This window comes from Hakea prostrata, chromosome 3 (assembly GCF_041222555.1).
Source record: "Hakea prostrata isolate BN-2017 chromosome 3, UWA_Hpros_2, whole genome shotgun sequence".
Lineage (NCBI taxonomy): Eukaryota > Viridiplantae > Streptophyta > Magnoliopsida > Proteales > Proteaceae > Hakea > Hakea prostrata.
The window spans coordinates 19558612-19573419 of NC_142602.1; the positions used below are offsets into that span (position 1 = coordinate 19558612).

Consider the following 14808-nt stretch of genomic DNA (forward strand, 5'->3'; position numbering starts at 1 on the left):
GAATAAGTTGATGTAACCAGGGAGGACCCTGCCTTTCTTTCCTGCGGCCCTTCAGGAAGGCTGAATCTGACCAGGGGCAAATTGTTCATTTTGCCCCATCTTTTGGGTCTTGAAGGGTCTTAGTGGAGGCAGACTATGGTTAGGAGCCTCTATCAACTTTTATTTTTGAATTTGAGTTAGTCTTTGATTAGTAAGGAAGAGTCCCAATCAGGTTAGGAGTCCCAGTTAACTAAGGATCTCCTTAGCTGCACCAAACTTTCTACAAGGAGACCAGATCTACTTTTTGTTTTAACTTTATGTCTTGGTTAGCAAGTTATGATAGAGTCCTTGTCCCATTAGGAGTCCTAATTGGAATCCTATTTCCAAGTCAGATTCCTTCTTAAAGCAGGAAGCTCTCGTTTGCAAGTTCCATTTGTTTAGGAGTCCTTAAAAGATGTCCTTTTCTAGTTGCTTAAGTAGAGTATTAGTGTGAGAAAGAATTTTAGTCCAAATTGAATTGCTTGTTGAGTCCTAAGTAGTATATTATTTTGTTGAGTCTTATTTAATTTCCTTTTTTGTAAAAGGCTATAAATATAGCCCCACTCAGCTGTAACAGAGTAGACTCTGATTAATTGAATGAAATAAGATTTGAAGGAAGAGTTGGAGTCGTGGATTCCCAGGAGGAATCTCATGGCTGTGTGATCATTAATTTTCTACAGATTCTGAAGTAATGTAACAAAGCCTACCCTTGCCCCCGGAAAGAAAAAAAAAACCCTCAGATATGGGCTCTAGAACCAAGCCCAATTGGCGCACCAAGGGCTGTAAAAAAATTTTCCAGGGGTATTTTGGTCATTTGACGAATTTCAATTGTCTTAGTTCTGGTCCCATGAGTCCAGATTTAAACCCTAGATCTATTTTTATTTTATTTTTCTGATTTTTATTTTGCAAGATATTTGAAAGTCCTTGTTTCGGTGAGATTTCTAGTAAGGTTGGGATCCCACAGCTTAAGCCCACTTTAATCACCTTATTTTTAGGAATCCCTATTTACTCTTAGAATTTGGATTAGAGTCCTCTAGAATAAGTTATAGAGTTTTTTTATGGCTAAGTAGTTGAAATAGTTGAGTAGTAGTTGAAATAGTTGAGTAGCAGTTGAGCTTGTTGGATAAGTCAATTAGAGTTCACCTAGCTTTCCAACTTAGAGTCCTTTTCTATTTCTTGTGTTTATAGATAAAGCCATCCAGCTATGTAATTTTCAAGTTCATGGAAAAAACTTGGCTCGAAATTGTCGTCTGTAATTTTTCAGATTGAAATGAAAATTATTTTGTTGGAATGTAACGTTTCAACCAAAATGGTACAAAATTTCGGTTGAAACGACATGAAATTTCGTACCGTTAAGAAACGATACTTTTCATGCTATAAAGATCACATGTTTTGAGCAGAACCCGCAAAATAACGCAGTTTCGCCAATTTCAAGCTTTTACACCACTCCAGATTTCAACCTATTTCAAATTTTTTTCTCATTTCTCTTGGATTCTACCCTCATTTTAGCAACTCCTTTGCATTCCTTCTCCACTCTGCTCCTCCATTGTTGGGCTTTTGAGAATCAAACAAGGTGATTTAATAAAGTTCTCCAATTTTTTATTTTTGTTTTGTTTATGGCTCAAATCAGCTTAAATTGCTTTCAAATTAAAGTATGTTTAGTCTAGAGTGTTGATTTATGATTACGTGAAGTTAAAATTAATTTTTGCATGTTGCTACTTTTTTTATTTTTCGGTATTTAAAAATTATTTTCTAAAATATGTATATTCCTAAAATACAAATGTATACACTCATGTATGAGCTTCAAATTGATGAATCTAAGACACCATCACTTCATCTATGCTTTGATGGTGTTGAATCAGATTTTTTGTTGCTAATTATTAATTTTAATTGTTTGAAAAATATTGTCAAAAAAATATTTAAATATTAAAAAAAAACTAATTAATTTATGTTATATATTTAAAAATAGGAGATTTGGGTTTATGCCGGGAAGATCTACAACGGAGGCTATTTACCTAATTAGTAGACTTATGGAAATGTATAGAGAATGTAGGAAAAACCTTCATATTGTATTTATTGACCTAGAAAAAGCTTATGATACAATCCCTAGAGCATTAATTTAGCAAGTACTAGAGAAAAGAAGTGTTGCAAGTAAATATGTAGATATAGTTAAGGATATGTATGATGGTTCGGTGACTAGTGTTAGAACAGTGGGGGACAAAGTAATGAATTCCCGATAACAGTTGGGCTACAATAGGGGTCAACTTTAAGCCCATATCTATTTCAATTGGTAATGGATGAATTAACCAAAGACATTCAAGATGAGGTCCCCTAAATTATGCTTTTTGCGGATGATATTGTGTTGATTGATGAGACCCAAATGGGGATTAATACCAAATTAGAATCATGGAGAGTAGCTTTGGAATCAAAAGGCTTTAAACTTAGTAGATCGACGACAGAATATCTAGTTTGTAACTTTAGTCATGATCGAGCAGATGATGAGGTGGTGATACTTGACAATAAAGAGATTCCCCAAAGTGATTGTTTTAGGTACCTAGGTTCAATCATAAGTAAAAGAGGTGATTTAGAGGATGAGGTTTCCCAAAGAAATAAAATAGGGTAGATGAAGTGGAGAGGTGCGTCCGGGTCTTATGCGATCGGCGTATTCCATTAAAGCTTAAAGGAAAATTTTTATAGGACCGTTGTTCGATCAGTTATGATGTACGGTGCAAAGTGTTGGGCTGTTAAAAAGAATCATATAGATAAACTCAGTGTAGCAGAAATGAAGATGTTAAGATGGATGAGTGGCAAAACTATGATGGATAAGATAAGAAATGATCATATTAGAGTTGGCCTAGGAGTTGCTCCCATAAGTGATAAGCTTCGAGAAAGTCGTTTGAGGTGGCACGGCCGCATTCAACGGAGACCTATAAATGCGCCTGTACGGAGAAGTGATATAATCCATATTGAAGGAACTAGAACAGTTAGGGGTAGACCTAAAATAACCTTAGGAGAAGTGGTGAGAAAGGATATGTATAGCTTAGACCTTGTATCTAGCATGGTCTCGAACAGAACTGATTGAAGGGCAAGAATCCATGTAGCCAACCCCATTTAGTTGGGACAAGGCTTATTGTTGTTGTTGTTGTTGTTGTTGTTGTTGTTGTTGTTGTTGTTGTTGTATTAAAAAATACGAGATTATTTATAGTAGCATGTATGCACTTTTTTTAGCTTATTGTAATGTTTTTCAAGATACTTCGTATGTATTTTTTGTATCAAGCACTCTCTATGAAAGATGACAAACATAGCCTAGAAACACGGAAGGCTACTAATAGCCGATAGGAAGAAGAGTGAGTGCAATTATTGCAAAAAACAGATAGGAGGTGGGGCCACCAGATTGAAGGTGCATCTAACTAAGGGAAGTAGGGATGTAGTAGGATGCCAAAGGGTTCCCACAAAGGTCAAGAAGGCAATAGCCTCTTACTTGGCTGGGGGAAAGCAAAGGAGGAAAGAGAAGAGAGCACAGAGGGAGGAGTTCAAGAATGCATGCCTAAATGACCTTCTAGAGACAGAAGAGCAGGATTTTGATCCAAACGAGCCAGGAGAATATGGATGTAACCATAAGCCAAAGTCTGCATAGATGAGGAACGCGATGATGAGGAGGAGGGAGCAGGCAAGGATTGATGACACGAGGCAGCAAAGGGCTATGGGTTGTGGGTCCTCTACAGAGCGAGCAGGTATGGGAGGCACATGCAGCTCCCAAGTCTCTATGAGGAGGAGTAAAGAGTGTGAGGGAGTAGATTCCTATCCCACAAGCCTCAACAATGATCAATCTTCATCAGCACATCCTACAGATCCGGATATTGAGATTTAGGAGGCCTGAGCAAAAGCAAAGAAAGTTGAAACACTTGTGGGGGAGTGTGAAGGAGAAAGGGGGGATGGCTTTCTCCAAATGGGCTATGTACCATAGTATTCCAGCACATACAGCCCAAGGGCCCTACTATAGGGATATGATTGAGGAGACAGGTAGGCTAGGAGTGGTGCACAGCAGCCCACCCCACATGAGATACATAATGTCTATTTGCCTTAGTATAAAGGGGACTTGAATTAGTCCATTAATGGATTAAAGCCCTTGTGGGCTCATTATGGATTGACTATGATGGCTAATGGTTGGACCGGTCCCACTAGACAGTCCATCATCAATTTCATGTTGAATTCTGATGGGAGGACAGTACTCCTCAAGTCAGCAGATGCATTCAGTGAGAAGGATGCAAATTACATTTACAAATTGTTGAAGCAAGTGGTGAAGGAGGTTGGAGTGGAGAATGTGACCCAAATCCTGACTGATAATGGCTCCAACTACAAAAAAAGTTGGGTGAAGATGATGGAGAACTCCAAGTATCAATGCATACTTCTACTTCTAGTACTAATTTTAATTATTAAAGACATACTACATTACATATATACTTTATGACTTATATTGATGCCTTGATGAACAAATATAGGCTCTTTTGGACTCCATGTGCTACTCACTACATTGACCTGATGTTAAATGACATGGGGAAGGTCAAGCTTGTGAAGAAAACCGTGGAGCAAACCCAACAAGTTAGCACATTCATCTATAACCACACCTATGCATTAATGATGATGAGGGACAAGTGTCAGGGTGACTTCGTAAGGCCAGGCATAACCAGATTTGCTACCAATTGGATAACACTACAGAGCTTTGAGAGGAGGAAGACTGGCCTTAAGAGCATGTGTGCATCAGAGCAATGGTTTAACTGAGAGGATTCTTCGTCCGTAGGAAGAAGGAGAGCACAGTTGACTACACTCGATGACAGTTTTTGGAATAATGTGAGGATAGTGGTGAAGATGCATGAGCATGTGGTGCATGTGTTGAAGATGGTAGATCAATAGAGAATTCCTACTCCACCACACATATGGGTTGCAATAGATAGGATGAAGTAGCAAGTTGCTCAAGTCTACCCACATGGCAATAAGAAAATCCTTGACAACATCCAAATTAGATGGGAGTCTATGTTGCAACATCCACTACATTAGGTTGGTTAGTTGTCAAGTCTAGTAATCAATTTAATTTTTATTATATTATCACAATATTTTCTATTCCCTCTAATTTTGTTTTTTCTTACACAACATACTATCTAAATCCCAAGTACCATTACAAAGACATGCTTGGGATGAGGCAAGATTTGATAGATGCCATCCAAACTGTAGTGCAAAGGTTGGAACTGGATCCATCTAAATAGGTAGTCTTCCCTATGGAGGTGAGATTGTGATTTGATATTTACAATTCATAGTTTTATACTAAGTTAAGTATTAACCTAATTATTGTTTTATATATATATTAGATGAAGGCATTTAGGGATGCCACTAGGAAGTTTTGGTCATTACACGGCCATATCGAGACGGGAATCCACCCCTGGGGGTAAGTTAATTATTATATAATTTAATTACTTATATTCTATCTTTCAGTAAGTTACGTAAGTATTGAAATGACTTGGAGTCTATGTTTGTTGCAACTAAATGGTGGATGCAATTTGGCCATGACTCACCCCAATTGAGTACGATTGCATGCAAACTGCTCTCTCAGACATTTTATGTCACTAGTTGTGAGCGAAATTGGAACACCTTTAACCTCATCCACTTAAAGAGACACCGCCAATTGGGTGTGAAGCGTCTAGAGGACCTTGTCTACTTACACTATAATATAAAATTAAGGGAGGCTCATATTAGATAGGGGATGGATAAAGAGAGTAATGTGATCGAGTAGGCATGGATGATGATGATAACCCAATAGTTGACTAGATCAGGGACAGTGGAGAGCCCTTGCTGAATGAGGAGGGAGGTTGTCCTAGTAGACAGATTGCATAGGAGATTGGGGCTGATGTGGCAGACTTCATATCCCAGGAGGGGAGTGCACATGCAATGCTTGCCTGTCCCTTCGTACCACACCCTAATGCATCTACCCACAATGAGGGTTTGATTGCCTAGTCTGACACCGAGGATGATGCGACTCAGGCATCCCCCAACGACCACAACAACGACAATAATGATGATGATGATGATGATAGAGGGGATGAGGAGGGTGTTGAACCTCATGATCAATATTCAGATGATCCTCGAGACAGATCACCACCACCACCACCAACGATACGTGAGAGTCAGGGAGCAGGAGGACGACCACCAAGATTCACATGTAAGAGTTAGTTCATACATAAGACATAGGATTCAAACCGTAGTGGAGCTGCATCTCGAGGCAAAAATGTTTCGTCGACATATTCAAGGAAGGGGAGGGGAGACAACATGGATATGGCACGGAGGACATGCCATCATATAGGTTTTACCGTTCAGCTGATGCGGAGAGCTTGGTGGGCTCTATGAGATCAATAAGCATAGATGATTCCAAAGACTCCACCTCTAGAGGATCTGGATGGCATATGCCCATAGAGTCCTCACATGATACTGCCGTGGATAGTGTTAGTTCTACTAGGTCGACTTATGGAGCATATGGTTATAGACCTTATAGTGTCCCCTCCTGGCTAATAAACTCAGAGTCAGCCATTGATGGAGACTTATGGTCATGGAGCTTATGGAGCTTATGGTGTCCCTCCCATTATCACCTATCGGAGTCAGCTACTAAAACCTTCTTATCATTATGGATCTTATGGTGTCCTTGCCCTTGTCGATGACCAAGGTTTTTCTTCATTTGTGAGCAGATCTTCCACTCTATACCACGGCACCACTAGCCCTTCCATAATCAGTTGAGCCAATCCTTTATCCGAAGATTCCCAACTTCCCACCGTTAAGACATCTTAGGCATATGGATGAGGCCACATGCACAGGAGGTGAAACTATATGGAGCAAACACCATGGTACGTGTATTGTCATTTGTATGGGGTGCAAAGGGAAGATGGAGACATGTATTAGGCAGACACCACAGACCTATACTTCATAATATTCTCAGTTCTTCTCATATATAAAATATACTTGAATGTTACCTTTTCAATGGTTTTCTTGATAAACTAGTAGTTTCATTGTGTTTATTATGCTTGAAATAGATAGAATGCAAGAATCTAGATCACTTTGGGTCCACATAAGGCTTGAAACTAAAGGTCAAAACTTCAGGAAAAAATCACTGGTTTCGACCGAAAATCTCACACCTTTCACGGGTCGAAATTCGGGGTTTTGACCGAAAATTTTTCCTTGGAACTGAATGAAATTAAATCTGAATTTGAAGGGAAGTAAAGGCATGGCTTTTTGGGAAGGCCACGGCAGTTGTGTGAGATCCTTCTTCTTCCAATCCAACATTGTTCCTCAAGCTCCAGCAATAATTCAATACAACAGCAGCCCCCTACCATTAACCAAGTAAGTGAACATCATCCCCAGTCTCATCCTAGCCTTTCCTCTTCTTCCCCCTATTCATTGCACCCTTCTTTTTTATTTTCTAGAATTTTTGGACTTTTTTAGAGACCTTAATTTCAAGGTCAGATCTACACCAATCTGACCAATAGATCTGTCCCAAGCTTTAGGAACCTCATGCCCCCAACCCTAGTGACTTTAGATCCTAATTTGACCCCATTCTGTCAATCCAATTTCAAGATATAGTTATTTTCTTGAATTTTCGTATTTCCCAAGACCCTGAAAAGAACATTCATATCTTTCAATTCAGCCATCCAAGCCCCCACCAAACTTGGGGAATCATCTTCTTATATTATTGCCCACATCCCCTCCAAGTTTCAGCCCATTCCGACACCTATAAACGAAAGCTTCCATCTTAAGGAATTTATCCCATATCTCCAATAGGATGGGTTATGTATCCCTAAGATCCTAGTTCATCTTTTCATATATTTAGATATAGTTGACCATAAAACATTACCCTAACCTTTCCTCTAGGAAATATTCTCTTCACAACCCTCATCACAAAGGAACCCCATATACCCTGAATTCCTAAAACCCTAGAAACCCTAATTCCTCTCAAACCCTAAAGATTTCAAAAACCATTAGTGATAAAATTTACCATAACCAACCCATTCCCTTCAACCATAGGGTATTCTGAACCCTAATTGACTGGTGATTCTATTGAAGAGGATCATGGAGTAAGCCTAACTCCAGGGCAATATTCCCATAAGCTAAACCCTAGAATTAGGATTACATCAGGCAGCCTTGGATCTTCAAAATTTCTGCAGCTTCAAGTCGTCATCCTCAACCACAGCAAGTACAACCCCAGCCCCAATCCTACCCTCTTTCCCCTTCTTATATCCTTGCAACCCTTCCCCTCCCTCCTCTTTCTTGTGGCATCCTTCCCCGATCCCCAAAACACTAATTCACCTCTATCTAAGCCCCTACCCCATCACAAGCCTTCCACCTTCCCTCTAGAACCCTACGGCAGTAATCCCTCCCCTCCCTAGACCCTTCCCTACTATCCCCTCCATTCCACAGACCAATCTCTCATTCTTCTCTTCTTTCTTGTGGCAGCCTAGAAACCCAGAAAATCCTTAAAACCCTAAACCCTAATTTAGGTTTTCCATTCATAACCCCTCATCTCCAACCCCATCCTATCCCAGGATCATTATCCTCTACCTCTGACCTAAACTCAACCTTAACCCTATCCCCAACCCTACTCTAGAAACCCCAGAAATTACAAAACCCTAATTTTAGGAATCGTAACCTCGGGAAATAATTCTGAATTATAGTTATGTAAATTAAAATTGGTTCCTCCAAGCCCTAATCCTTTTCCAGCCTGGCCGAACCCTAATAGCCCTCCCAATCATTCCCCACTTTAACCTGGACCTCCTAACCCTAGATCCAAGGTTTGGAAGTCAAATAGCTCTTACAGCAGGACATAACTGATCATATGCCACTGCTGTCCATTAAAATTGACAGAGATTAGACCTAGAACAGTAAGATTGAACTCTAAATTACTGCTGGTTCTCTAGAAGAGGATCCTGAAGACTGGCCCCAGACTAGGGGTTACATCATAAGTTGCTCCGTTGCTATGAAAGGTTTGTTATGGAGAGCATTAGCCCATGTGCTCATAGTTTGAGAACTCAATTTCAGAGCCCTACTAGGTGGTCCCAAAAATTAAAAAAGGAGAGAGAGAGCGAGAGAGAGAGAAAAGAAAAAGACCCAGATCTTACCAAGTTGTTTTTTTTTCCCCCGGTTGGGAACCCGATTGATGGTTCGATGGCTTTTGACCTAGTTTGGGACTGAACTAGGTATAAAGCCTATTTAGGTCATTAAACACATTGGTGCTAATCTGCTATCAACTTTTGTAAAAACAAAGTACAAATTGGAGTTTCACTTGGACTGTAGGCTAAGGCAAACTAAATTACCCTAGTCTAGGAAAGATAGGGAAGGAAGTAGAAGAATTAAACGAATGAAGGTTGAGGGACTGCAAATTAACTAAAAGAATGAAGATAATTAGGTCCAAAATTATGCCTAACACGTTGATGAGCTGATGTCAACACAATTTGGACCCCAGCTGAAACCCCAAGTGGGGCCCCAAAGATGGCTCTAAGAAGCCTCCCTAGGCTGGCTGAACCCCCTAGGAGGGGTGTTTTGGGCATTTTGTGCCCAATTTGGTTGCTGGAATTAAATTCCAGTTTGATTACAGAGTCCAGTTTGGTTAAGAAGTGTGTTTTGAGTTCATAGTTGAGTCAGTTATTGAGTCCTTGGCTCTTTTAAACTCTAGCACAGGTGGCAACGAGAGTTTTAATTAAAACAAAATTTAAGCATGTGCTTATTAGAGTTTAAATTAATTAAAGTTTTATTTCAACATGTGTCCATTAAGGACCTTTAGATGTTTAGATTTAATTTCAATGGTCAAGATTAAGTGGTGGGTCCTAATCTATAAAGGAATCCCACTTAAGAGTCTAGTTCTTTTAGTATGCTATAAATATTCTATTCTTTCTGTGTAATTCTTCAAGCCTAATTATTGGATAAAACTGAGTTTGTGTTAAGGATCATGGTTCCTTGTTGAGGGGGCCATGGTTGAGTAATAAAGAGTTTTGTTCAAGGATCAGCACCTTTTCCAACAATTCCAGCTTCTTCTTCCACATCCCAGAAACTAAAAGCCTTCAAAGCAATCTTGTTCAAGAGTTCCAGCAGTAAGAAGCAAGTACAGCAGTCCCCATCCCCTTCCCCTTCTTAATCTCTCACCTGCAGCCTTCCCCACCCCAACAGCAGTCTAATCCCCCCCCCCAAATCCCTGCAACATCTCCCAGCCCCTCCCCCAACTCTCCCCTAGCACCCGCAAGCTCCCCCATCCTTCTTCCTCCCAGCAGTAGCACCAAACCCCACCCCTGCAATTCCCTACTTCCCAGCCCCCCCCCCTTCTCCCTATAGGATTGCACCATCCCCTAGGCATCAGTCCTCCTGTTAGTTTTCCGTTTCTGTAGGTTTAAAAATTTCTTGCACTTCATCTTCTTCAACAAAATTTTCTGCAGCTCAGCTTCAACTTCTAAAACCTAAACCCTAATTCAACTTAGACCCTCTCATACACTCTAAACCCATTAGGAAAAGTTCTGAAATTACAAAACAGCAGTAGCAGTCCATTCTCCCACCTAGCCAGAACCCTAAAACCTTATTTTTCAGACCCTTCTTGTTAAAATTCAGATCTGAAATTTGTGTTACAGCAAAGTTTAAAATGCTAGAACTCACCCTACATACCCTATAAACTTAGTTCTCTTTGCTGGAAGATTCTGGGCAGCCTTTAGTTTTAGGGAAAATTCTCAAAAACCCTAACCCTAAAACTGGGTTTACATCATGATTCATGAGCAGCAAACACTAGAGGACCAGGAGCCTCAGTTTGTCAAAACTGGACCAAGAATGAACAACAGACTTAATTTTGACTGATTGATCGATTACATGGGTCATCGGATTGGTATTTTTCATTCCTCTTGTGAAGGACCAATTCTACAAACCCCAAGTCTGAGGGATTTGAGTTATATACAGGATTCAGTACCAGCTTCTACTTTCCATTTGACTGCATATGGATGCCCCCAACAAGGCCCTGCAGTAGCAGAAGCCTCATATATTAGGTATTCCCTTTTAGTTTTCAGTAGGGTTTTAGGTTAGGTTAGGTCCATATTGAGTTACTAAATTTGACTCATTTTATTTTGTTAAAGACTATTTCTAGTATGTGAATTGTGTTAATAAAGGGTTAGTCGAGCTGGCATGGACCTTCGCCAGTGTGAGGCTCTCAATTCAACTCTTCCTACCCTTGGGGCCACTCACACCAGGGTGTTTAGTGCTCTTCACCGCTTTCAGTGAAAGTTGAATAGGACTGTTGACCCCCAGCAAGACCCAGTCCATGCGGTTATGGGGTCAGTAAGGACCCATAGGACTGTTGACCCAAAAAAAAAAGAAAGAAAAAGAACGCGTGCTGTGTTAATAATTAATAATAAGAAGTTCAGAGTCAATCTCTAAACTTTAGTTCTGTGGAGATTCCATGGGTCTCTATGTGTAATTTTAGCCCTGCTAAAAGGTAATGAACTAATTATCCGATCATATCCTCCTTTTTTTCAATCTTTCTTTCTCACAGTGGTATCAGTTTCAGTTCCTTAAGTTATCCAGTTTTCTGGTGTGGTTCTACCAATTACCTGTGACTGGTGTGGTTCTACCAATTACCTGTGAGACTCACAACGCCCAAGCTAACCTTTACTGGCATACACTGGTTGAGGTTACAGCATTAACTACTCTTTTTATATTTCTTCCTCCTTCCCACAAAACAACATGGCTACAGTGTAATACATTGACTATCAGTGGTTATAAAATACCAAAAATACTAGTTAAATGAGCAATGAAGTTTAAGCAATAATGAGCAAACCTGTGTTGAATACACTTTCTGCATTTTTCGATTGGAATGACTCCATTAATTCCAAAGAGTTATGCAACTTAGTTTTGAGATCTTCAAGAACAGTACTAGTTTCAACATCCTCAGGTGTACACTGTTGTTGAAGCTGCGATTATGATACAAAAGTATTACAAAGTTTTCACAATCCAAAAGTAATTCACCAATATCAAGATGAAGAGGCTATAAGAGTAAAACAATAAGATATCATCCATCATGGCCCAGAATAAGAATTACTTCAGGAAAGCATGACTCAGGAAATACTCTTCCTACTCCTAGGTTGAAATAGAAAACTAAATTCCAAAAAAGATATTAAGGTAGCAGAAGACTTCACCATTTTAGGCCAATGAGATTTCTCCAGTAACCACAGTATTTCTTCAATATGCTCCCTGTTCTTCCACATGTTCTGATCAATTTTGTGGGGAGGAGGAGAGTCAGCTTCACGTGCCAAGACACTTTCATCTAGAAGATCAAAATGTGTTATTTTTAATATTTGATTATGTATACCCTGTCAAAATTGCTAAATAAACTAAAGGCATTAAATTAGAATATGTATAGCATGTTAGTAAATGGATAATACATGCATAAACATAGGCAGCTAGGCCACATCATTCTAACCTTGGGTTCTCATAACATTGGATATTAAGGAGAATACATGACCCATTATCTAAAATCACTGGATAATCCAAGAGTTTGAAATTGAAAATCAACAGGTAAAAATATCAAAAGTTGTAGAATCTACATTTAGAAAGCTTCCAAAGTGGGTCCAACCCCCGCCCTAAATTTCATAATCCTTCAGAAAACCCACCCAAGCATACCGCGTAGAATCCAGTCGGCCACATTGTGCTAATTATGGGTTCACATAACATGGGAATACATAATCCACTATCTAAATTCCCGACCAATTCAAGATTTTGGAATTGGAAATCAACATGTAAAAAAAATATCAAAGCCAATTAAGGATTCCAAAGTGAGTCTGATCCACCACCCTAATTTCATAATCCTTCAGAAAAATCCACAATAAAAACTTTTCATGGAATAGAACCAAAAATCTTTAATCAAAGGTAGAATCAATACGGCCTTCAAAAGAATAACATGACCATCTATACAATACTGTTGGGCTCCCTGTGATATTTAAACACCTCAAGAGAATTGACAGCTTGTCATCCTCCCTATCATACAGCCACTATCCAAGATTCACCCAATTCTGAAACCCAGATCACCCAAACACATCATCTAAAATTATCCATGTTTCCTTCTAATTCCAGAAACCTCATATTAACTTTTAACTTCAACCATAAACCCAACAGGGAATAATTAAGCACAACCATTATTCGCATCACTGGCACTAACCACAACCCTTTAAGACGAAACCCAAAAACCCTCCCAATACACCACCGAACAGACCAACTTTTAACCTATCATATCCCATCAAGTGGTTCTTCAAAAGATCTTGTTTAACTGGCCTTCATTTCATTGAGGACACATCAGAACGGACCTTCCATAGGGGTAGGTACTTTTCTTCTTCAATAAAATAACAAATTCAACCACCATATGTCCTATTAATAGAAGGAAACAAGATAAAGAGATGCTTAATTGTATTACTACTCTCACCTAAGTACTCCCCCAATTCCCCAATTGGGCCAATCAATATTTTTTAGTTGCTTTGGCAAAACGAATTTAAAATCTCCTTATCCCAGCAGCTTTTTTAATTCCAATTCTCAAAGCTCACAGTAGTGTTGTTTGAATTACTGACTTTAGCATTTGAGAGTCCACCTCAAATCCAGCTCCAACCCTCTCTCAGCTCAACTCTTGAAATGTGGTATCCACGTCTACCTCGTAAGTGGCAGTTCAAATTCTAACATCAACTGTGCCAATTGTTTCTTACCAACTAAAATCTGTGTCAACACTCAACGGGCCTCCTAATACATCTCCATTTTGAGAGACTGAGTCTAATCACTAATTCTCCTTCCCAGCTGAAACCTTGAAACTTCAATTCACTGATTTCCCATTGACTCCTAGGGTTTCAGATAATTAGTGCTATAAGAATTCAAAGTAAACTAAGGTTAAGTAGTCTACAAGCACGGCTTGGACTACAAACAACAACAAGTCCTCATGGAAATCCGGGTTGACTCCCGGTTGCCTACTGTAACAAGAACTACCACAGGCCAAAGCATCATTGGGTTCATTTTCAATTAGGTCACGGTTTTATATATTGAGAAGTAAAAATAAAAACCTTATTTTTGTGGGTGTGGGGTGTTTCACTTTTGTCTTTTCTTTTTTTTCGGTTGCATTGCACGAAATAGAGGTGCCCTCCTGCAGACTGACATGAATTGATAAACGCCTCCTCCTCAAAAAGTCGCGCACTGTGTGCAAGATGTACCTAGAGATCAGCGGGCAACATCTCTCTACAAAGACACGCAGAAAGGGAACGAACCCTTCCACGAACCCAGCTGATTTCATAAATTCCAACATAAAAAACTTACTAGATTTATGACAAAGAACAGAAATTGGAACGATCGAAGATCAGAAATGGACTGTTTAATGAAAAATCAAAATGAGAGACACTGATTTAATTCTTCCAAATAAAGTGACCTAGGAGAAATGGGAGAAAGAGTTCACCTTCAGTTAGTGGAGATTCCTTCAACAATTCGTCCGACATCTCACGAAGCTGGGCTGACAAACGAGATACCTCATCCGGCAAAACTGGGAGAGGATACTTGTCGTAGTAACGGGCCAAAAAGGTTCTGGTGATCGGCACCAAACCATCTGTGGAAGCCATTGACGGGGTACGACAGTACTTCTTTCAGTGAAGTCCTGAACAATACAGATCGATCAATTCCCAACCTTCCAACCTTTTCCTTTTCCTCTCAAATAAGTAAGGTGGCCTCCACCGAAAAGAATGCGAATATCCGATGTGA

At 39.6% G+C, this 14808-nt stretch overlaps 1 protein-coding gene across 2 annotated transcripts in view; it reads right to left on the bottom strand.

The window, feature by feature from the left end:
- LOC149021422 (retinal-binding protein) overlaps nucleotides 1-14808 on the bottom strand; it is a 37934-nt gene extending 23126 nt beyond the window's left edge. Inside the window, exons 1-3 of one of the 2 annotated variants that reach the window (XM_089149657.1) lie at nucleotides 14510-14808; nucleotides 12222-12349; nucleotides 11864-11996 (exon numbers count right to left, since the gene is read on the bottom strand). In XM_089149657.1, coding sequence (XP_089005783.1) covers nucleotides 11864-11996; nucleotides 12222-12349; nucleotides 14510-14669 — 421 coding nt within the window. In that variant the 5' untranslated portion in view covers nucleotides 14670-14808. Of the gene's footprint in view, nucleotides 1-11863; nucleotides 11997-12221; nucleotides 12350-14509 lie in introns of those variants that run through there. The other variant, XM_089149658.1, reaches the window with a different exon arrangement.